Source organism: Pyxicephalus adspersus, chromosome 1 (genome assembly GCF_032062135.1).
Source record: "Pyxicephalus adspersus chromosome 1, UCB_Pads_2.0, whole genome shotgun sequence".
NCBI lineage: Eukaryota > Metazoa > Chordata > Amphibia > Anura > Pyxicephalidae > Pyxicephalus > Pyxicephalus adspersus.
The window spans coordinates 103,395,518-103,418,687 of record NC_092858.1 but is presented as its reverse complement, the minus strand read 5'-3'; the positions used below and the strand labels follow the sequence as shown (position 1 = coordinate 103,418,687).

At 35.4% G+C, this 23,170-nt stretch overlaps 1 protein-coding gene across 2 annotated transcripts in view; it reads left to right on the top strand.

Moving 5' to 3' along the window:
- Positions 1–23,170, top strand: part of NECTIN3 (nectin cell adhesion molecule 3) — a 68,715-nt gene that overhangs the window by 38,406 nt on the left and 7,139 nt on the right. Inside the window, exon 6 of one of the 2 annotated variants that reach the window (XM_072422074.1) lies at positions 5,273–18,837. The exons of the other annotated variant lie outside the window; for it this stretch is intronic. Within the exon in view, the coding sequence (XP_072278175.1) occupies positions 5,273–5,859 (587 nt within the window). The 3' untranslated portion in view covers positions 5,860–18,837. Of the gene's footprint in view, positions 1–5,272; positions 18,838–23,170 lie in introns of those variants that run through there. 2 annotated transcript variants of the gene reach the window in all.

Here is a 23,170-nt window from a genome sequence, read left to right as displayed (position 1 = left end):
GGAGACATTATACATAGAAAAAGATACATTCTGGAAGTGTTCCCAGTAGGAAAGGGATAAATTAGATTATTTTAAATGCACTCCCAGTTGTAATTAAAATAGCATTTCATTCTGAGATAAAATTAGAACCACTGGTCCATAAATAAATGTGAATATGTCACTGTCTCCTGAAAGTCTCCATTATTTAGCAATATATTCATGGCATGCTTGTAAAATAATCTCTCATGCTTCCCTTCTAACATTAGAAGGATTACATTATAACAGCCTCCCTGCACATATCCATTTCCAATATTCTAGTCCATTCCAAAAGTGTTTAATTACACATTTCCATGAACTTTTGAATGGAATATTTCCCCTGTATTTGTATGTAAGATGTTCTATTCTGTGGTGAGATTACAAACTATATGATAAAACTGAAATGTATGTTTTAGTCTTTTTGTGTTTTTTATGTACTTATGTCTATAAAATCTTTATTATTGTGTGTTTAAAAGTATACAAAGAATACAGCAGGAGAAATGCAGGCTTTGTATATATGAATGGTCAATAACAGGAGAATTTCTTGCTGTGATCCTGCAAGTGCTGTGCTGTTAGGTAACACAACACAGAAGCAGAAATTGGCATGGTTAGTACCATACAGTTTATAACTATGCAAAATATGCAAAATATGCAAAAAAAGGGGACTTAATTGGCACATATATAAAATCAAGTAACAAAAACTTTTTATGTAGAAAATATTAAAACACCAATAAAAGATTATGCCATTTTTCTTAACATCCAAGACGGCACAATCTGAACATCAATATTGCTCATAGAGCGGACCATTCGGACCATAGTATATCAAATGATTAAACAGCTAACAATACAGCATCTCACAACATTAAAGGGTGTCTCAACGCATTTCACGGTCAATGCCGCTTCATCAGGATAATAACGTTGAGAGATAATTTCTTATAGCCTATATCATACAGTATCTTATCATCTCAATTCAAATATATATGGGGCCTCAAAGCAAACCAAGAGCTCATGATGAGCCGACAGGCGATAACAGAAAGGAATCCCTGTATAGATGTAGATGAATTGCCCCTTTAAAAATGAAGGAGATAGACCACAGGTACCATGAGAGGCTGACTGCAGGAGCTTTCAGAGCCGGACCTGTGGTTTATCTCCTTCATTTTTAAAGGGGCAATTCATCCACATCTATACAGAGATTCCTCTCTATTATCGCCAATTTGCACTTGCCCTCATCATGAGCTCTTGGTTTCCTTTGAGTCCCTATAAATATTTGAATAAAGATGACAAGATACTGTAATGTATGATATATGCTATAAGTAATTATCTCTTAACGTTATTATCCTGATATTGATGTTCAGATTGTGCCGTCTTGGATGTTAAGACAAATGGCATAATCTGTTTTTGGTGTTTTAATATTTTCTAAATAAAAAGTTTTTGTTACTTGATTTTTTGTGTGCCAATTATTTCCCCCTTTTCTTCTACATATTTTGAATTTGTGACAATACTGTGGGGATACGGCAGGCAATTATTGAAATATTAAACTAAGCAGGTGATAAACTCATCATATCAATTTCAATAACTTTCAGCTATAAATTTTGAGTTTAGCACTTTATGTCTATTAGGTTTTCAAGATAAATTATAGGTATGAATGGTCAGCTCACAAAAAAATGTCATGGAGGTATGAGGAAAATCAGATGGGCCATTCCATTGACTGTTATTCTATGTGTGTATAATTTATGTGCTATTTTTTATTTTATTTTATCCTAATACTACTTTGTTTTTGGCGAAATGTGGATAAAATTATGCTTTCTTCATAGTAGCTTTACTCAGTTTTAGTGTTTTAGAATAGTAAACCATTATAACACTAATGTTTGTATATTGCATGTCATTTCATGTTGTATAGAATTACATTTTTAATTTTACTAATCACCTTCTGATATTTTTCTGTTTGATAATGATAATGACTGCAAAAATGTTAAAAAATATTTATATTTGAGTGCACAGATCAGATTCACATTTTTTTAAAAATCTGACTAAAATGCATGTTTAGTTCCATGTAGTAATATTGAATTTAAATGTACTGTTTTGTTCGATTAATACATCTAAGTAGTCTCAGCACCCAAACTTTGAATTTTGTTCAATACAATTACTGCAGTTAAAATCATTCAAGCACATTACAATACAAATATGATAGTTTTTGGTCAGTTTTGTTTGTAGTTTTTAATTTTTCTCATTTACATGTTTTTATTTTGTTTACATTTTCTAGTAATGCAATACAGGGTATATTCTTAGCTTTCAGATCATGTAAGACCTGTCCAGTAAGAAAGCCATGCTTTGCCTTTTTGTTTGTTGGGTATGCTAATAAAGAAGGGTGGTGTGCCCTTGTTATGATTATTTCAGTTATGGATATGTTTGATATCCTTCTGTTCAGGTCTGTTCATAACATACACTATCCATAACATACCAGTAAATCAGCTTGGTGAAGACTTGCTGTTTAGCACCCTTGAGCATGGCACCTACTGGTTTCCAGTAGTAAATATGAAATGTTGCCCTCAATTCCCTTAAATTACCTTAACACAATTGGTTATTGAAAAAAAGAGGAACAACAGACCATATGTGACATTCTGCCAGCAATGACACACATCAGGGGACAATAACTAAAGTGTACTTGTCCTATGGTAATAGGTTGCAGAAAGTAGTATTGCTGGTTGTAGTCAGCCCAGACTTTTACTGAGATTCATGTCTGCAGGCATGTCAATGACTTGTTAGCAATAGCATCTTTTACAGACCCATCAGTTATGCCAACTAATAAAGCAGTAGTATCCCCTTTCTAGCACTGAAACAAGGGGGTTTAAGGCTTTTGCATCTGTGCATTTTCAGTGGAAAGCAAATTTTAGTTTTAGTTTGTTAACTTTGATGTTTTAGCTAAAAAAAAAAAGTTTAAGGATTTACTTTTTTCACTACACCTGCAAAATTCCTAAATCGTGTACAATACATTGGGTCTAAATCTAAACAATTTGAATACCATTTGTTAAAGCAGTAGTAATTCCCCACCACTCATGAAGAAAAATTGCCCATTGGGGTCTATTGATAAATGTTTTCATACAAGAGTCACATTTTTCTAATTTATTTTGATTGAAAAAATGTAAATCCTGAGTTAAAGTTGTCAGTCTTGTGTGAAATAAACCTATATCATTGATTTAATTTGTATTCAGCTTTGGACATTCTTTGTCCATTTCTACCTTAGGTAACCTTAACCTTAATAGTATCTTTGTCCCTTTTCGCTGCTATTTAGCAAATGATTCCCTTTCTTGTACTGTTCTCCTTATAAACATGAATAGGTTAAGGGATACTTATCCCACTTTGACAGACTGGAGTGTAACAACGTATGAGATGCAATGTTTTTCATAGTAAGACATTTTTAATGTCTCACTTTTTTTTCAGCATTTCACTAGCAGGTAGCACTAAGAGCTAAATCAGTCTCCAACTGTTAGCACACAGAGAAATGGAGATTTATGGAAAGGAGAGAATCTTAACAACTAGTGCACAATACACAAGTAGTGCACATATAAATAGGAATTTAGCCAAAACCAGACAATTACTATTAATGTTATGGTAATACACTTTTTTATAGGTTATACTCAGGTCATTACAGTAGTGTCCTCATGTAAACTGTGTTTAAAAAAATAAAATACTTTACCCTGTAAAGTGAAAGAGAAAAGATATACTGAAAGAGCACTTGTGACCTTTTTCTTTTCCCGTTTAAAAAACTATGTTAAAATAATAAATTGTAGAGGTATTAAATAACAATTTTATTATTTTTTTAATTCTTTTATTTCTATTTTGAATGTTGGCAGTGACAGCCACATTTTATGCCTTTGAACCTGTTTCAGTTACAAGGAACTACCTTGGTTAACATGCAGATGGGTTTATATTCAGGTATATATGGCATGATGCTTATTTCCCTTTCCTAGTTCAGTTTGCAAAAAAAATAAATAAATAAATAAACTGATTTTTTATTCTGTTGGCCTCAGTGTCAGCTAAATAATTCACACATATTTAAATAAATGGGTCATTTTATCACAGGTTATATCATTGTTTGAAAACCTGTTTCTGCTTTCTTTGGAAATCAGTTTACATAATTTCACACTATTCCATTTTTTATGTTGAATTTAATCCTTTTGAACAAAGGCACCAAAACATAAACAGTCAAAAATTAACATGACAGCACAGCTTAGGTTTGCAAAGTTACATCTAAACAAATCACAAGGCTTCTGGGACAATGTCCTTTGGACAGATGAGAGTGGAGATATTTGGCCATAATGTACAGCACTACATATGTTGAAAACCATACATAGCATATCAGCACAAATACCTCATACCAACAGTCAAGAAGAGTGACGAAGGGGTGATGATATGGGCTTGTTTGGCAGCCTTGGAATCTGTGGACCTCATAGTCGGCCATGAACTTCTCTGTATACTAAAATAATTCCAGAGTCAAATGAAAGGCCATCTGTGTGTCAGCTAAAACTTGGTGGAAATTAGGTCATGCAACAGGTCAATGATCCCAAGAACACCAGCAAATATGTATGTGTGTGTACAAATACAACAATTTATCTGTAAAACTTACAGATAAGTTACAAGGGATAGCAGTGTTTCTTACAAACATCAAACATGTTACAGAACGATATCTTACTTTTCCCTTACATTTTTTATTTTTTAAATACATTAGAAATAGAACATTACAAATAAAGTATGATGAAGTATGTGCTTTCTAAAATATATATATGCATAATGTTTAACGTTTACACAACATGCTTTTTTTTATTTTGCAACAAATTTACTGGTCTTCTACTAGTACTGCTACTAGCACTGTACTACCCATGAAAGGTAACAGAGGTCCACTGGGTGCAGTATGTGGTCAGATGTGCCAAAAGTTAGTTCTGCAGCCTGTTGGCACCGATTTTCACATTCAATTAGTGGCTCTCGTTATTTAGTATTTTAGGAGACTGTATTTGGATGGGACTGGCCAATACACACTGATTCCTGAACACCAATCTGTAGTCCTGCCTACATTACATTGACATGCTCTTTTATAAGTTTCACTAGTATAGCCAACATGTAAACCTGTGCAAAAATACATTTTGATGCAGCTTGGTGTTTGATGCATAGTGTTGTGTTCGTTGTCATTATCAACAATGTTCATGTCGAAAATATTAACATTATTTTCCCTTCTCTGTCTGTTTACTTATTACATTAGATCCTCCTGCTACTACTCCTCCTCCTACAAGTCCACAGACCCATTCATTCCTTGACCTTACAGGCTTAACAACCAATTCCAGAAAGTTCTATATACCAGCTTCAACAATGGCAGCCATGCAGGATGGAAACTTTGGCACCATTATTGGCAGCGTAGTAGGAGGTTGTCTTTTCTTAATTCTTATCATTGTGCTATTTGGAGTGATCTACCATAGAAGGAAACAGACGTTCCGAGGTGATTATTTTACTAAAAGCTACATTCCGCCATCCGATATGCAGAAGGAATCTCAGATTGATGTGCTTCAACCTGAAGATCTCGACCCATTTCCTGACAACCTGAAAAAGGAGGTTGACATTAAAGTCAATGATCATTTATACAATAAGTATCTTCACGATGATGATAACTCTGATTGGAACCATATTGTTAGTTATAACAGATATCAAGAGCAATATGACAGACCAGTCAATAACTATACTGACAAAAACATGCCTATAGTTTCAAGGTACAATCAGAACTTCGACAATGAAGATGACTTGGTCTCGCATGTGGATGGTTCTGTCATATCCAGAAGGGAGTGGTACGTGTAGAGACTGCATCAAATGAACTGCGTATTCAGCTACATGATTGTCAAAATTTCTGATCTTTTTTTTTTTTTTTTTTTTCAAAACCATTTACCATGTCTTGAAATGAATTGAAAACAATAAGGTTTCTCAAATCTCTGCTCATGAGAGTATGTAAATAAGATTTAGCTTTGAACATTTGATTTGTTAAATGAACTGTTAAACAGTAAATTCCCTATCTATGAAGAATGTAGATGATGGTTTAGCACTAGTTCAATAGATATGTTATCATATGTGCTATAACAATAAAGCAACTAATACCATTTTAGCTTTGACTAGTTTTAGACTTCCATTGGACATCATAAGTTACAGCATACTAGTACCATTTGCATTCATAGGCCTTATAGCTCATAAAATTACCTCAGTGGTAGAACAAGATTCAGTGTATGGATTCTATGAAGTAAACAATGTTCAGTAGATTTTCTGCTATGGCTTAGAAAATGTTTAAAAAAATATTGCTGCTATAAATTCAATGTACAGTACCCAAATTGTGTTTTCAATGAGCACTTAAGGAAATGATCCAAACACTTAAAATGCTTTGTTACTTTTAAGGCTGCAGTTTATTTTTGTAAGGTATTTTTTAGCAGTTTTCTACTTATTTTTTTTTTTCGTCTACAGCTTAGATAAAGTGCTGCTGTGTTCAGCATTTTAGAAAAATGTAGGTTTATTGCTTTATACCATGCTAATACCCACTCTATGTAGATCCGAATTATTTATTTTTTTATTTTATGTTTCAGTTGACACTTTTTGTTAAGGTGATGAGTAAGAATACTGTTTATGGTTTGCAACTACAAAATACATCTGGTCTTATCACTAGAAATCTGTTGTGTTCTCCATATTTAGGGCAAAATATGTTCCATTGTTTTGCACTAGACTATCCTTTTCCATTTGCAGAGTGGAGATTGTTGGAAAAATTGATGTTTTACTGACAAGTTAAAGTGCACCTGTCATTTACAATATAAAAAGTCAGCGGTTATCATAAGCTGTATTTTCTGGTACAGGAGTGCTACTTCACTAGACAGGAGCCCAGTGAATATTATCTATGACTTTTCTGTCATGAGTGCCAAATCAGCTGAAACAATGTTCTCTCATGGTTATTGCTGCATCCCTTGAAAGAGCTGCTTTTGTGGTGTGTAGGGGATTGGTGTTCTTTAAATGATGTTTTGCTGCTTTCACTTTTGTTATGTACATATTGTCCAGGTAACACTATGCTATCAACACAGAAATGGAGCATGTTTGTGACTTAAAAAATGTATTAACCTTTTGAAGCCTACATGCTTGAAAAGGAATGCTATGCAAGAAGCAATGGTTGGGATAAATCAGATTTGAGGTTTGTAGTCACTATAGGTTGCTGCATTTTTCAAATTGCAAGTTTGCCTTATTGACCTTTGTGATAAAATAATTTGTTTTTTTTCTGTATCACTATTGTTGGGGGTATATACTAATGTGTTCTTTTCAATGTCAGCAAAGCACAAAATGAGTTTTCTATCCTAAGCTTTGTACCAATTTTATTAGATGTCACCATTGTAAAGCAGTGACTTTCTGACTGGTATATTTATCTGACATCTCTATATATTTTTGAGACCTTTCAGAAGTTTAAGGGAAAAGTTAAATCTTAGTGCCTAATGTGGTATTTTAAATTATCAAATATTGTGCAATTGTATACACATAATCTGGACCAGAGTTTCTCAGCCAGGGTTCCTACAGAGGTTGCTAGGGGTTCCTTGAGAAAATTAGCAATTGGTGGCTCCCAGGTCAGTTTAGGTGACACCAATGATCTTTTTGGATGTCTGTAAGGGTGACATTCTTCCTAATGGCCAGCAATGTAAGTGGCATTTTTCCTACTGACCACTATGCTAATATTGTGTGAGCTGTGGATTTAGTAACTATTTCATGGGTTCCCTGAAGACCTTTAAAATATTTTAAGGTTTCCCCCATGTTTAAACATTGAAAAAGGCTCTTCTAGGCTATACTGATTTTATTTTTTTTACAAATACTTTAGTTTTTTTGTAAGAACAGTTGCTTTGTATAAAGTATTCCATAGCCACCTATAGACTGACTCTGCTTTACTATTGTCCTAATCAAATTGACGGTTGCTTTAGGTTACTGCATAATGATTGTTATAATAATAATAATAATGTTTTTTCCCCATAATAAATAACCTTAAAATTGTGTTTACTTATGGAATGAATAGTAAAGACTAAAAATACAGAAATTGCTTGTCAGAATTGCTTCTCATGTCAGGCAACAAATTCTCACCCCAGTCAAACATTCATTTGAGTTTTAGATTTCTAGGTGCAGCTTTTGAAAGGTCTCTAAATGATACCCTGGGGATGTTTCCCTTTTTCAAAATTCTGTAAGAGTACTATTGTTCTAATTGCTGTTTATGGACCATTTATTTTCTTTTGTTTTTTAGCACAGTGATAGCTGTACAGTGTTATAACTACAGCTATGTGGTTTGGTAATAAAGACAAAATAGTTGTTTAGGACATCCTCACTAATGTATTTGCTGACTTTAGGTGCATTCTGAGAACTTTCTGTGCCTAGGCTAAAAAATATGACCATACAATCAGTACATGCATCTTTGGGTACATCTGTTCAGTTTAGCAAGAGTGACCTCTGTGTCAGTTTATAGGGCTTCTCAGATAAAAACTGATTAGTTGCCAGGCTATTCCAGCTGCTGACTTGGTGTCTTGGAATAGCAATCCACAGCATTCTACAACAGTATTTTCAGCATTCTTAAGTAAAAATATTCAACCTCTTAGTAACGCTATGTCAACCACTAAGTGTTATGTAAGGCTTTGATTTGCAAGCAGAATCTAGCACTTTTGACGACTTTTAGGACTTGCAAATCCAAAAACTGGGTTGAGGGGAGTTTAAGAAGGCACTGACTTATCTGTAGGCAACAGAACATATTAGTAAGGGGTTTCCAAAGCTACACGTCTGATTATAGTTGACCAGGATGAACGGTTGTACCCATACCAGACGAACATCTAAGAAGTGTACAGCAGTCCCCAAACTTTGTCAATCAATCTGCGGTGGCAATTGGGAATTACAGTTGTGCATCACTATGGGGGATAGCACATCAGGGTGCAGCTCCCTTTTCCTCCCTCCTTCCCTCTCCATACGGTAGAAGGGGATAGTGCTGTGTGTACTCCACTCATTCAATAATCATCTGATGCCTGTATCTAACCTATCTGATGATTGCCCTGAATACTGACTGGCCAACACATAGCCACTTATAGATATATTTTTGTCTAATCCAGACCAGATCTCGGTATAATCAACTCATGCTTATGGCTGGTGGTTGAACCATTGTCTCTGAGAAATGTAAGAAACTAGAAAAATGATTTGACTCCACAGCATTAACATTAAAATATTAAAGTAATAAGTTCGTCGGAACCAAATAACAATGTAAGTGGTTGAAAGCTGATAAGGTTCCAGTGTTGTGTTCCCCCCACATAAACTACACCAAGCAAAGCATACCTACATCATTCATTTCACAAAGTGTACATAACCAAAATTAGCTTTTAAGAGGTGCAGATATACAGCATTGAAACATGTTGTCCACTGCTCAATATGCAGGGGACAGAACTAAAAGGATAGCTCCAGATCCAGATAATCCTGATCTACCACTGCTGAACTCATTGTAAAGACTTCTAATTGCCTGGATGTAAAGCAGACCTTTTGGTTTCGGAAATCTCAAACAAACATGAGACATCTGTGTGACAAACAGACTGTGTGTGTCAATTATCTAAACACCAGAGCCTTATACTTATTCTGGGTCAGTGATTCAGAAAGTATTAAAGACAGAGGATCAGAACACCAACTTGACAAGCTGTATTTTCTAGGATAAGGTCAAAAATGGTAGTTCACATAATCTCTCAGGATACGTCCACTTCAAGTGTTCATAGCTACGCCTACACCCTGCTCTGTCACTGTTTGTATCACTGGTACAAGAAATGTGTTCAGAATAAATGATTCAAAGGATTTATTTTGCAATCTTAAATTACTAATTACAATAACACCATGCTATAATATATGCACTATAAACCATTTCTGCCATCTTTGATTCTGTATATTCAGTAACATGGTGTATAGAGCAGTGTTAAACAGACGCTCATAGTAACCCAACAGAAGTTAGACACAAAAATATAGTGCCAGTACACTTGTAAATTGCATTTTTATGACATGTTTGGTCACTTTCTCCCCTGGTAAACCAGAAGGTATTCTTTAACAAAACAAATGCTAGTGTTTGCAAAAAAAAAAAAAAAAAAAGTAAAAATTCCAAAAAAAGCTGACCTTCAGGCAAAAAAACACATATAGAAAGCATGTATGAGAGCTTCTTGTATATGTCAAAAGTGTTTGACTTTGTCTGTTTATTTCTGGGTTTTTTACAGCCCTTCCAGACACCATATACATTTTTCAATGACTCCAGCCTGGGGAAACAGCTGAATTATGGGCCCTTCTGTGTCACTCTGCTCACTTCCCCTGTCAGTATGTTCTTTGTTAGATCATGAGCACCGCAACGCACTGATTGGCTTCCTTTACTGTCTCGTTTTGCCCAGTGTGACCTCTGATGTATAAGAGACAGCAATAGGCTGTTACAGGGTCATAATTAGGTAGTCACACTAGTTGGATTCTTTTTATTGTACAGTAACGGAGGTTTTTCTAAGCCTGTAAATGTTATGTCATGTTAACACCAAATAGTACATCGGCAAGTTAGGTATCCTTTTGACTACTTAATTTTGGTCAGAAATGCTGTGTGTTTTTTGATGAAATTACATTAAAATATAGCTGATGGGATTTTTTCAATACACCAAAATGAAGAGGTGTGAATGAATGCTGTCTTTAAATAACTTAATTGAACATCAGTGACTTAAAAAAAAATGTACACTGACATTGAGGATCCAATTTAAATTTAGAGTGAAGCACAGAATTTGGCAGATTAGTTAAATGCATAGCAACAACATTCTGATTCCATAAGCACATTTTTGATGATGTATATCGTGGTGTAAAGATCACAGGTCATCCAGAGACTCCTGGCCACTTATTTATGCCATATGATCATCATTTAGTGTGCAGGTTTGGACTGCATATCCCAATTATAATTTTCCATGTGTAAAAGGTACATTTTTAGTAGAATGTGTATTGAAATCTATGGAAAATGTTGGAAGCTTACAGCTTTTTGTGAAGCTATTTGCAGATAAACCCAAATTATTGCAGATCTACAATACATCTTTATTTTCTTTAAATGCAAGAAGTGAAAGTACCTGAATTTGTCTTGTGGTAAGTCCCTTGTACTCCAGAGTTTTGAATGCAAGTAAGATCCTGATTGGAGTGGAAAGAGTGCCTAAGAGAAGAGTTTATCAGTCTGCTGTTTCCATGTTCACTGTCCTGTCACAGGCTGAAGGAAGTTTTATAAGTGCTCCTAGATAGTAAGCTTTTTCTCTCCTCCTGTGTCACTGCCTGTATTTGTCTGTCATTTGCAACTGCTATTTAATGTGCTGGGTAATATGTTAGTGCTATATAAATCCTGTTTTTTTAATAATAATATTAAGTGTTCCTAAAATACTGCACAGAAAAATCAGATATGGGTCAAAACAGGGCTTTTTTTGTGGCAGGGCTGTTCAGAAATACAAATTCTTTGGCAAGGTAAAATATGTTTATGCATAGCTATTTCACCAGAGTTCAATTTTATAGGATTGTTAAAGTCTAAAAGACATTGTTACTTTTTCCATTCTTAGCATTTTCTCACTAAGACCCTTTTTCTCTGACCCATTGGTGCCCACCATGCAAGTTCAACAGGCAGCCAGCACTAAAATTCCCTGTGTTGGCTGATGTCAGATGGGAGGGAAGAGAGTGATGTCACTTCCTTCCTGGCATTTGGCTGCTAGCCTCGACCATTTACCCAAAACACTGGGTTTTGTCAATAGCTGCAAAGTAGAAAGCTGTGATAAATATGCAAGTTAGGGTCAATAGGTTTGGAAAAGTAAATCTGGATGGTCTAAGGTTATTAGTGCTGTACCCCAGGGTTCAGTGTTGGGACCTTTACTGTTTACCATCTTTAAAAATGATATAGAGTTTGGGATTCAAAGTACAATTTCTGTGTTTGCAGAATACACCAAACTATGTAATGGAATTATGCCCATACAGGATGTCTATAATCTACAAGCAGACCTGGATGTACTGTTTGATTGGGCAGCCAAGTGGCAAATGACATTTATTATAGATAAATGAAAAATTATGCACTTGGGAGCTAACAACATGCATGCTTCATACTGTCTGAGGCATCCATACTGTCTGACATCCTTTTTTTTGGCCCCAAAAGGAATCCTAAATTTGAACTGCAGCTGGCCCGCCGCTGCATTGAAATAGCGCCGCTACTACAATTCCTGACATCACTCGCATCTATGGACCAGTGGGCTCCCTGCCTATGTGTGGCCCCGCATTGTACTGTTTTATAGACGCAAATAATGCCGGGATTTTTAGTAGCGACGCTATTTCATTGAAGAGGGAGTCCCAGTGGCGGGCCACTCATAATATTTAACTCCGCATTTGCCGCGTCTGGCATTTCCAACACTTCCCCCCACTGTACTTTTCCTTGCTACTCCAAGGCATGGACTTGAATGGTTGGATTTTCATAGAAGAATATTTTTATTATTATTGTTAGCCTGTGCAAAAAGGTTACCATTGAAATTTAACTCTGAAGGCTACAAATAGAGAAAGAGGCATAAGATTTTTTCTCAAATAACATTTTAAAAATGTTTTCTCTATTATAAGCTTGTTCCAGATTGAATGTGAAGCTAAGTCTCTTTGTTTCCATATGAAAAGGGTTTATATCTAATGAGAAGGAAAAATTTCCTAAATTTATCAATACATTTTTAATGTCCAAGTTTTTAATTTTGGCCCTCTGTGTATTTGAATTTGACACCACTTCTCTAGGGGGAATACATTTGGGGGAGTCAGAATTGGAAAAGGATCTGGGAGTTCTGGTAGATCATAGACTTAATAATATCAAACAATGCCAAGCTGCAATATCTAAAGCTCGCAAAATACTTTCTTGTAATAAAAGAAGAATAGACTGCAGAGATGGAGACATTATCCTGCCACTGTACAAAGCATTGGTAAGACCACATCTTGAATATGCAGTCCAGTTTTGGGCACCAGTTCACAAAAAGGACATTGTGGAATTGGAGAAAGTGCAGAGAAGGGCAACTAAACTAATAAAAGGAATGGGGAAACTCCGCTATGAGGAGAGATTAGCTGAACTGAATCTATTCTCCCTTGAGAAGAGACTTTTAAGGGGGGATATGATCACCCTGTATAAATATATAAATGGTCCATATAGAGAACTCACTTCCAAATTATTCACTTTGAGATCATTACAAAGAACAAGAGGGCACTCTTTGTGTCTGAAGCTCCAGATACTGAAAGGATTCTTCACTGTAAGGTCTGTGAAAATGTGGAATCGGCTCCCTCAGGAAGTAGTTTCAGCAACTACTATAAATTGCTTTATGAAAAAGCTGCATGTTTTTCTAGAAGCACAGAATATAAATCGGTATTAAGGCTTTAAAGTAAAAATAACAGTGACTGTTGATCCAGGGAACATCCGAATGCCTCATGGAATCAGGAAGGATTTTTTCTCCCCTGTTGAAGCAAATTGTACCAGGGTTTTTTTTCGCCTCTGGACCAACTATGTCTCATAGGGTTTTATATCTGGGATATTTTTTAATTTGCCTAGTGGTTGAATTCGATGGACTTTTTTGAACCTGACCTACTATGTAAATGATGGGAATTTTGATATAGATGGGACCTTGTGATGATGTTGTCACTTTGAGGGAAACAGGGACTCTTTAAAGCTGCTGATGAGTTATTTGTTTATGGCTGTGTGAAACTTGTCATGAACCTGCATTTTTTTAAATAGGTTATTAGGCCATTTTTAACTTGAGGAAACATGGTACCAAACTTAGAAGTGATGCAAAGTGTCCTTGTATGTTTCAAGAGAAAGCATGTATTCTTGGTTTGATGCATACTTTTTGAATGTGTAATCTGTTATTTTGTATTGCTTCATGTTAGAGATTTTTTAGGATCTAAAACCTGCAATGTTAGGTCATATTGACCCTTTAATTGCTGTATTTTGTTTTGATGTAGTTCCAGAGAACATTGCATTCACATATACCGATTAGGTACTGATTAGAAACTAATGTATTTAAATTCTGAACACAATTGGTAATATGTAAACCCGACTCCACATGTATTATTTTGCAGTTATGCTGTAAAAATGTATCATTAATTGTAAAATAATAATTCAATATTAATATTGTAAGTCGGCATGTAATAGAGTAGAACAATTATCATTTTTTTGACCAGCATGTAGCCGCATGGTCTGTTTATTGTTTTCATGTGTTCCATTACTTACATTGCAGGACCGGATGATATCATTTACTATTGCATGACCTTCAGTTACCATTTCACCAACTGTTACTAGAACATCATTTTGATGGCCTTAAGTATTTCATAACTTTGTAGTAGTTGTATAAAATATAGTGACCATACTTTCTAAAAGTTATCTAGTATACTCTAGTATAAATTGAAACAAAAAAAATTAATGTTTGTTGTATAAAGGTTGGGGGTTCAGAGCTCTCCATCTGAGCTAAAACATGATACTGCAGATTAACGTGATCGGGTGCTGTTTATGTGGAGTATTAATTCTACTGTCACGTTGCAGGACAAAGTATTTCAGCATATGTCCTCGCTGCATCCCCTGATACTCGTCTAGTCATAAACTTTAACCCTTGTTGCTCCTACCTCTAAATCACAACTGGAATTGAAATAAGTGTCGGAATTCAGGGAGATTTTCTCATGTATCAACTAATTGCTAGAGCTCAGCACTATCACAGAGGTGAAGGTTACTGGCTTCCTCATACTCACAAGTGACAAGTGTTGCCAACTGTGTTGGAGGGAGAAACAGCTCCAGCAATGGGTTGGGTGGTCATTAGCAGAGATACTTCCATTTTTTCTCTTCATGAACAAGATGACAATGTCTTTTTAAGTGTAAACAGTTGTAGCAGGGATCACTAAAATACCTGTAACTAAATAATTTTTGTATGCCCTGATCACTGAAACCCAACCAAAAACCTGTTGCTTAACTGCAAACACTACTATCTGCTTCATGTTTGAAGGTTACTTTGAGCCACAGTGTTATGGCATGAGAATGATTTCTTGCCTGTGGCTGTGGCAGATCATGACATGGCTTTCAAAAGTTACATCGCTTTTGGCCACGCAATTGTTCTTGTGAACATTTTGCATCCCCTGACTGCACAACCACAGTTTACTGTGTGCCTGGTAGTGAAAACCAGCATGGTTTCATGCCTCAGGTCTGAAAGGGCCCTCACTATGGAACAAGAATCAAATACCTAACGGTTATACACAGATCACTGAGGGAGAGGAGACTTATCCTGCAGATGACATTATCTATGCCTCGGCAAAGGCACAAACTGGCATTCAGGGCCTGAAATGACATGTCAGTAACTTGTAAAGTTGTTGAAAAGCCCACTTTAAACAAATAATGAGTACCTTAGGCATGAATAAAGTTCACTTCCTGCCTACATATGTACAAAGTAGTAATACGTTAAGGTTTATTACATCACACATAGAGCTTGTTTGTAAGAAGCTACTTGGGTTCGAAATTCCGAAGTAGTGCTGGCACTATTTACAGTTTGACTAAAGCACTGTATATTTATTTATTGTGGATGTAATTTGAGAAAGTTGTGAAAGTTGTAGGCATTTTCTATAGTAAACTACTGTTGACTCAAAACCTAGAACAATACAAGACCAAGTTTGTGTGTGTATGTGTGTATATATATATATATATATATATATATATATATACCATTTCTTTTAGAGTTTTCCTGTTTTTAGTCCTTGATAATTGATTCTTTTTAGCTGTCTGTATCCAGGAAGGGCAGTTGCATTGTAGGCAGAAGTTCATCCAAAGTTGATCCTTTGGGTCACCATAGTTGACAAGCACATTCAATTAAATGATTTATCAAAACTAAGGTACCCCTATCTCTATGTCTAAATCTGTATGCCCAACTTATTAGTGAGAGGAAAAAATTGTCCAAATGGCATGATCTTGGCATATAAATGTATAAATGAATGCTGAAGGTTGCATCATTTGTAACTACAAACTTTTTTTGCTAATGCTAGCTGTCCTCATGGACTGTGTTTTTTTTTCTATTAAACACTTTCCAATAATCATCGAATGCTGCACCCACTGTCTGTCCAAAGTAATGTTTTTGCAGTTTTCTTACTAAAATGACTGTAAGGATTTAAAATATCTGATTTAAAAACATCTCTAAATATTACCAATTCAGTTTGCATTCTCTCAAAATCCTATCCTATACCTGATAAATGCATATTTTAAAGTTTGTATTTTGTGTTTACTAGGGCCCTCAGATTTATTAGTGGAAATAATAAACTTGATACTCAACATTTCTAAATGATTCAGTAACCTCATAAAGGTTTTTGTTATACTGTAATGTATGACATTATATATACAGATTGCACAGTAAGGAACAATTGCACATCAAGGCCAAGAATGTAAGTTGAAAGTGTTTGAAACCAAAACTTTGTTTCTATTTTTCCTTCTTCACTTGTTTAGTGCACTGCTGTTCTTATCACATATCAATGTAAAATATTGCTTTTTTATGTGTACAACTGATTAAAAAAAACAGCTTGATACACATCTATTCATTACATATGTATATAGATACATATGTGTGTCTCTTGTTGTATAAGACTTGTGTCTTATAATATAATGGTGCTTTGCTGCACTGCAATATAATAATATAATGGTGCTTGGCTGCACAGAAAATGGTGTAGCCTAAAATAATGATTTCTTCTGCCATCTGGTACTGAAGAGAGGCCTGTGATCTTATCCCTTTCTTACGTAAATAGAATAAAAAAAAGACACAGGTAGGTCCAAGTTAGACCTAAAATAACACTAATCTATTTTCAGAAAGCTTTTGGTGATCTGAATTACACTGTTATTGTTTCATGTAACAGTAAATGTGTTCTATCATTTATGATATATGATGGCATTATCATAATCATATCACCATACTAAAAGTGTATAAAATATCCATAATCCAAGAATCCTGACCAATACCATAAGGTAATGTTTCGTAAAGTGTCAAGGCGTTATATTACCTTAACATGAAAATGAATATCTAAAGGCCAGATTTGGGATAAGTAGATCAGCAATAGTGACATTTGGATCCTTCTAACTAGTCTTGTTACAATATAGTTTTAATTGACATTCACTCTTCTCTTTGTTTGCCAATAACAGAAAATTTTACTCCTAATTTGAGGAAAATAAATCAAATCATTTAGCGAATGTTAACGTGTAAAATGCAACTTTTATTTTTTATATAAAAACTGTTGTCTAACCTAATAAATAGGACATTCTGAGTAAAAAGCTGAGGTTTCTTGATCGTGTAATGACTAACAAACACACTATATAAATATAGCAAAATCCCCTAGGAACACGGAAATGTGAATACAACAAACAAACAAATTTTTATGTAATAATTCAATATTAGCTATTGTCCCATATTTACCTGGTTGTTCATAGCATGGTTTCATTGGTCTACACCATCAAATTATTAACTTTGTAATAGTTGGGGGTGTGCTCAAAATGGCACTGTTACCAAATGGCATTTAAAATGCTAAGCAAAGGTATAAACAAATATATGGAAACAAAGTTTTCATTAAAAGAAAAACTTTCTAAGTGCATTTGTAAAATAATTGATCCACTAACTCTGTGTCCTACATAAGGTCTGTAAAGGTAAGATCTTTAAATACTATTTTTTTTCAATTACTACTGTTTTGAAGATTGTCAACAACCCTGCAATATAACCCACAATCTAATTGTTCCCATGCCCATTCAAGCTGTCTCTGCCTAAACAGCATATATCAATTTATTACCTTTTTTTTATTCAGAGTGCAGGTATCTTCCTGTCCGCAGTCTTCCAGACTTTATATTTTCCTTTATGTAAGTATTTGAAATTTGTAGTAGGTAAAATAAAAGTTTTTCTAGTTAAATATTTTTGAAAATTTGATACACAATTTAAAATGTGTGTTTGACACAAATAACAATATTAATTTTAATGAACCAAATCAGTAGTTCATTGAAACCTCCGGTGTTTTAGTTGGCATTATTCCATCTTTTGATATACAAAAAGGAATCCTGAGCTGGTACCAATTAATATTTAGTGTTTGCTTCACAGAATTTTGATATTTAAGTACTATTTTTGAAGCATTTTTTTTTGTAGAATACTGCTAAATATATTGTGTTTATAGTTTTGTAAGAAGTGGCTTATTTTTTCTGTATTTTATACTTTTGATTCTATGTATGAGCATTATTATGTGTTAAATGCTGCCTGCTGCTTTCAGGGATGTGTAAGATTTTAAAATCAACCAAAAAATTAGTTGGAGAGACATTAGATTGTAAAATCATATCAAAACAGTGCTCTTAATTTTATCTGCAATAAGATATTTAAAAATTAGTATGAAGAACAGAATAAAATGTGAACTTTTATACAAATATAAGAAATATTTTACTTGCGCTTCTGGTAAGTGTTAGGATGTAATTTTCTGATTCAGTTTTTTTTGTACCTTTGTTTCAGTTTACCATTTTTTATGATTTGCTAAGGTGAACTATGTTTTTATGATAAATGATTTTGTTATTCTTGCAAACTGTGGGTGGTTGCTGTGTTGACCTTTCTGCTGTTAAACAATGTTTATTACTATGAATTTGTGAAATAAATTTTTATTAAATGAATTAAAATTTCTCTGTAAATTCATAAACCTGTACAATTCGAGTGACCCTATCTGCATTCATTGGAATTTAAACAAAGGGAAATAAACCAGCTTTTTATGTGTGTGTGTTTTTTCGACATTTCTACATGTTTATATTGTAAAAATGTGCAATGAGATTTAGTACACATATACACTCTCCATTCTGTTAAATGCAATGCACAATGGTTGTTCCCGATTAGTCATTCATTAATCTGCTGTGGTGGGATTATCAGAGGACTGCTCTACACATGTCAGATTTTTTTAGTCTCAGGCGAGAAACATCTGATGGGTGTACATAACATAAGGCTTTAGCTTTTTTTCCTGTTTGCTGTCTTTTTTGGTTCTGACTCTGGCTTGTCTCAGACCTCCATTGTTCATTGACTGCCCGTACACTTGGCCCATCTACGGTTACCTATCGTCTGTTGTCTTGGTACCTCACTCTGATTTCCCGCCTGGTCACCTGCTGTTCGCATGGGTGAGTCTAGGGGATTCTATCTGGTAGTCACCCACAGCCAAGTCACTCACCCCTTGTGGGGTGCTCTGATTGGCCATCTCCTTAGACTCTGTGCCTGAGTTCTCATTTTTGTCAAATGTGCAGTCAGCAGTGAGTGAGTCCACACTCCAGTTCATCTTTGACACCATACATGACAAAATCTGATCCCCCTAAACCTGGAGAGGCAACAAGATCCTCTATATGTATAATATTTTTCCCGCTAATATGCCATTAATGAACAGTCTGAGGAGAATCTTTTCACATGGAGGAGGATACAGGTTTTACCATTATTTCTAGAGTTACCGGTACATCATGAAAAAAAAGGTCAGGAAACAATGGTATAGACAGAAAAAGTTGGCAGGTGCTTCAAAGTGATCCAGAGGAGATGCAAATTATTTCCAATGAACTGAAAACATTTCGAAGTGATGGAAGAAGGCATAGAAAGTGGGTCAACTGTGTCTTTCTCCAGAAGTTTAAGGGGGGGAGGTCATTGATCAGAATAAATCTGCCAACCACAAAAGATATGGAGGGCCACTGGGGCACAGCAGAAGAATCTCAGAAGAATCAAGAACTTGGCTGGAATTTGAGTGCTTCTATATTGGACAGCTGTTATTGCCTATTTAAATAGGAATCCAGATGAAGACTTTTTCAGGGAAATCAGGCTTCTTTTTTCTGCAGTTCAAGTCCATATTACATGAATTGAACAGGCAATAGGAAAAGAATAAAGAGTTTGAATTCCTTTCCCTGTCTGTAGAAAACAATATCACCAGGTTGTCTGTTAAACGAGCAACATCAATTAGATTGAGGGTTTGAATGGTATGAGATCGCTTTGTTCCAGGTGTACAGGATTATGGAAGACCGGTGTCAGATGGTGAGCAGGAATACTAGCAAAATGTTTAAGGTCACTGGGTAACAATAAAGACAAGGATAGAAAAATTGCAACCCAGAACCTCATGCATACCATATAGCATCAAGTTAAATCATGTATACCTTGTATTGCAAAATACATTTCTACATAGCCAGTTATGTTGCATGGACCATACTTAGCAGAGTGTTCAAATGTGCAATAGGAAAATGTTGCACCCTGCAAAATGGCAACCCACTTCAATACAAAACAAAAAAAAGCCATCCAAACTCTGATGAACTCCTAGGTATATGGGTTACAGAGCAGTACTGGTAGTAATATTTTAAGTCCACAAATATATCAAACCGTGAATAAATGGATCAAGTCAGTAAAATTTACAAAGGCTTCCAAAATGCAAAATTTTCAGAAGGCTGTGATGTTAACAACAGAGCACCTTAAGAGACATTTTTAGCACAAGATCTTCTAGGTGAAAATCATGTAATGCCAGCACATGAGAGTGCACAAGACAGGAACAAAGAACAAGGCTGCAATTGGCATCGTCATCATTAAACATTGCAAGGGGCTGGAGTAATTGTCCCTGTTGTTAGAAGCAGCATTAGTCCTAATCCACTACCCCAATATGCCTGGGTGTCGAGAATACTGAACAAACTTTAAATGTTTCCAGTCACTCATAAATGTAGCTATCTTAAGTCTGATAGCCTAAACCTTAAAAGTTAGCAGTATCAGTCATAAAACAGAGCAGAATAATGGATAGGGGTTAGGCCTGGTGGGAGTTCAGGATCAGGCTGGATTGGACATCTAGCTCAACAGTGGATCTGAAGCACCATCTCTTTAATGTCTGTGGTGGTCAAGGAGTCAATTTAGAGGCTTCCACATGTGCAGGATTTGCTTTTCTACATCATCAGTAGGTTGGCTTCTGATGTTTAAATATGGCATTACTGCAGTAGTAAAGTGGCAGGGTGGTTCAAGCTTCATTCATGAGGTCAGGGGACTCTGGTAAATGCAATTCTGTCTAAGAATCAACATTATTGTAATCACCAAGGGTTAGTTAACACAACCTTAAAAATATGTATATAAAACGTTCATTTTTTTTCATTGAAGAACACTGTGAGATTTATGAGATCTTGGCCATTGGGTCTTGCTGTCACCCACAGGAGTAGAAGAATAGGTATCCTGCTGATAGCTTCTCCTCCTCTCCCACCCATCATCTGATAGAAGCTGCTCAGTTTTGTGCCTGGTATCACAGAGCAATGACCTAGTTCCTACTGGGAATTTAATTTCTTATTATTTTATGCAATATGTATATTTTTAGAACCTTCAATCAACTGCTGACTGGGTAACATGCTGGATGTACATGCAGTTTACTGTTTTTGTGGGTTGACCTTCAATGGCCTTTTTGTAGATTCTTAAGCAGCCCATGATTTATCTCACAAGGGACATGTGTCTGGAAAACCTTCAGTTCAGTTGCCAAAGTGTCACTCTAGTCAGATAGCATCCCCACTCCTGTCATGGGGCACTTTTTGAGGCATATACCACTCTTGCATGCAGGTTCAGGGCTTGATAGCTCTTCCTTCAAAGTAATTCTTTGTTTTTCAGCTTGAAGTCCTAACCAAATGGGACCAGTCTCAAGGATTTCTGGACAAAAATATTGCTGTTAAAGTAAAGACTTCCTTGTTTGGTTCACCCCCAGTTTTGGTTTTTGTCAAGGGCAAGCTATTTCTTTCTTTGTCTGTGACCTTCCTTTTTTTTTTTTTTTACTTGTGGTAAAAAGTATTAACATTTTATTATATTGCGTTTTAACAAGTCAGTGTTGTTGTCAATAGCAATATTTGGTTGTTTCCTAGTTTATTAATCCACTAGTAGCTAAAGGGAAAAGTCGGAAGAAGTAAATAAGGAGTATTCCTAATTACAGAGCTAAAAGTGGGGTAAAAAGGATTGTTTTTAGTAGCAATAATATTGTTTGAGTTTTGGATCCAGCTCCAAAACTTAAGGCAAATCCTGGGTACAGCAGCCATGCCATTAGAGGAAGCCATTAGTATATGAATTGAATTTAAAATTGCATCCACAAAGTCTGAAACCAAATATTGATTTAAAAACGGTGTATGTGTAAAAAACTACTAATCCTTCATTATCAGATATATATTTATAGGTTGCATTATTGAAAGAGTACCATTGTGAAACTGCCCTAATTTTTCCTTGGTACAGTTTTATTAAATTAGGTCATCTAGACTTTACAATGAAATCACTACTTCGCCATAATGTATTGGTGCAGTCTGGCTATAGTTTTTCTAACCATTTATTTAAAAAATGTTCCATACACTGGTGTACACCAACTTTCTCATCTGACAACAGTTTTATGACCATTTACATAGATGATGTGATGGCAGTGCTATTACCACTTCCTCACCTTGGCTGTCAGGGGGATGCTTCATGTTTTAGCTGTGGCTGCCTAAAGGGTATAAAGGGGGGTGGTTGACTACCAACCTCCTGTCAAATTAACACCAATACTTATTGATTCTGAATGTGTGCTTGTTCTGGCCACCTGTCTGGGACCTTCTGCAAAGCTGCCCATGTGAACTCAGCCTTATGCAATGATCTAATAGAACTAACAATTCAGTAGGTCAAATTCACCTGTGGATGAGCCCCCCGGCATCTGGGTTCAACAAACAGTTTTGTGAACACTTTTCCCTCTTTCCTTCCATACAGATAGCTTTCCTGACACAGAAATTTAAACAAACAAACCCTATTCTTCTTATTTTACGTTTCATGAGTGTCGTGAAAAGGTTGAACTTGATGGGCTTATGTCTTTTTTAAACCTAACTATGTAATAGATTGTAATAAAATGAATAAAATATCAAATCCAGTACCTAGAAGCATCTAGTTGATCAACAAATCATGCCTTATTATGACTCCATCCTTTATATCAGAGGTCCGCAATTTTTTTTTCAGCCACTAGGCCATTTATGGGGTGGGCAAGAGCACACACATCTGAGTCCCACCCTACTGGTTCTGCCACCACTAGGAAAACCCCTGAAGGGAAATCCCTCTCCTCCGTA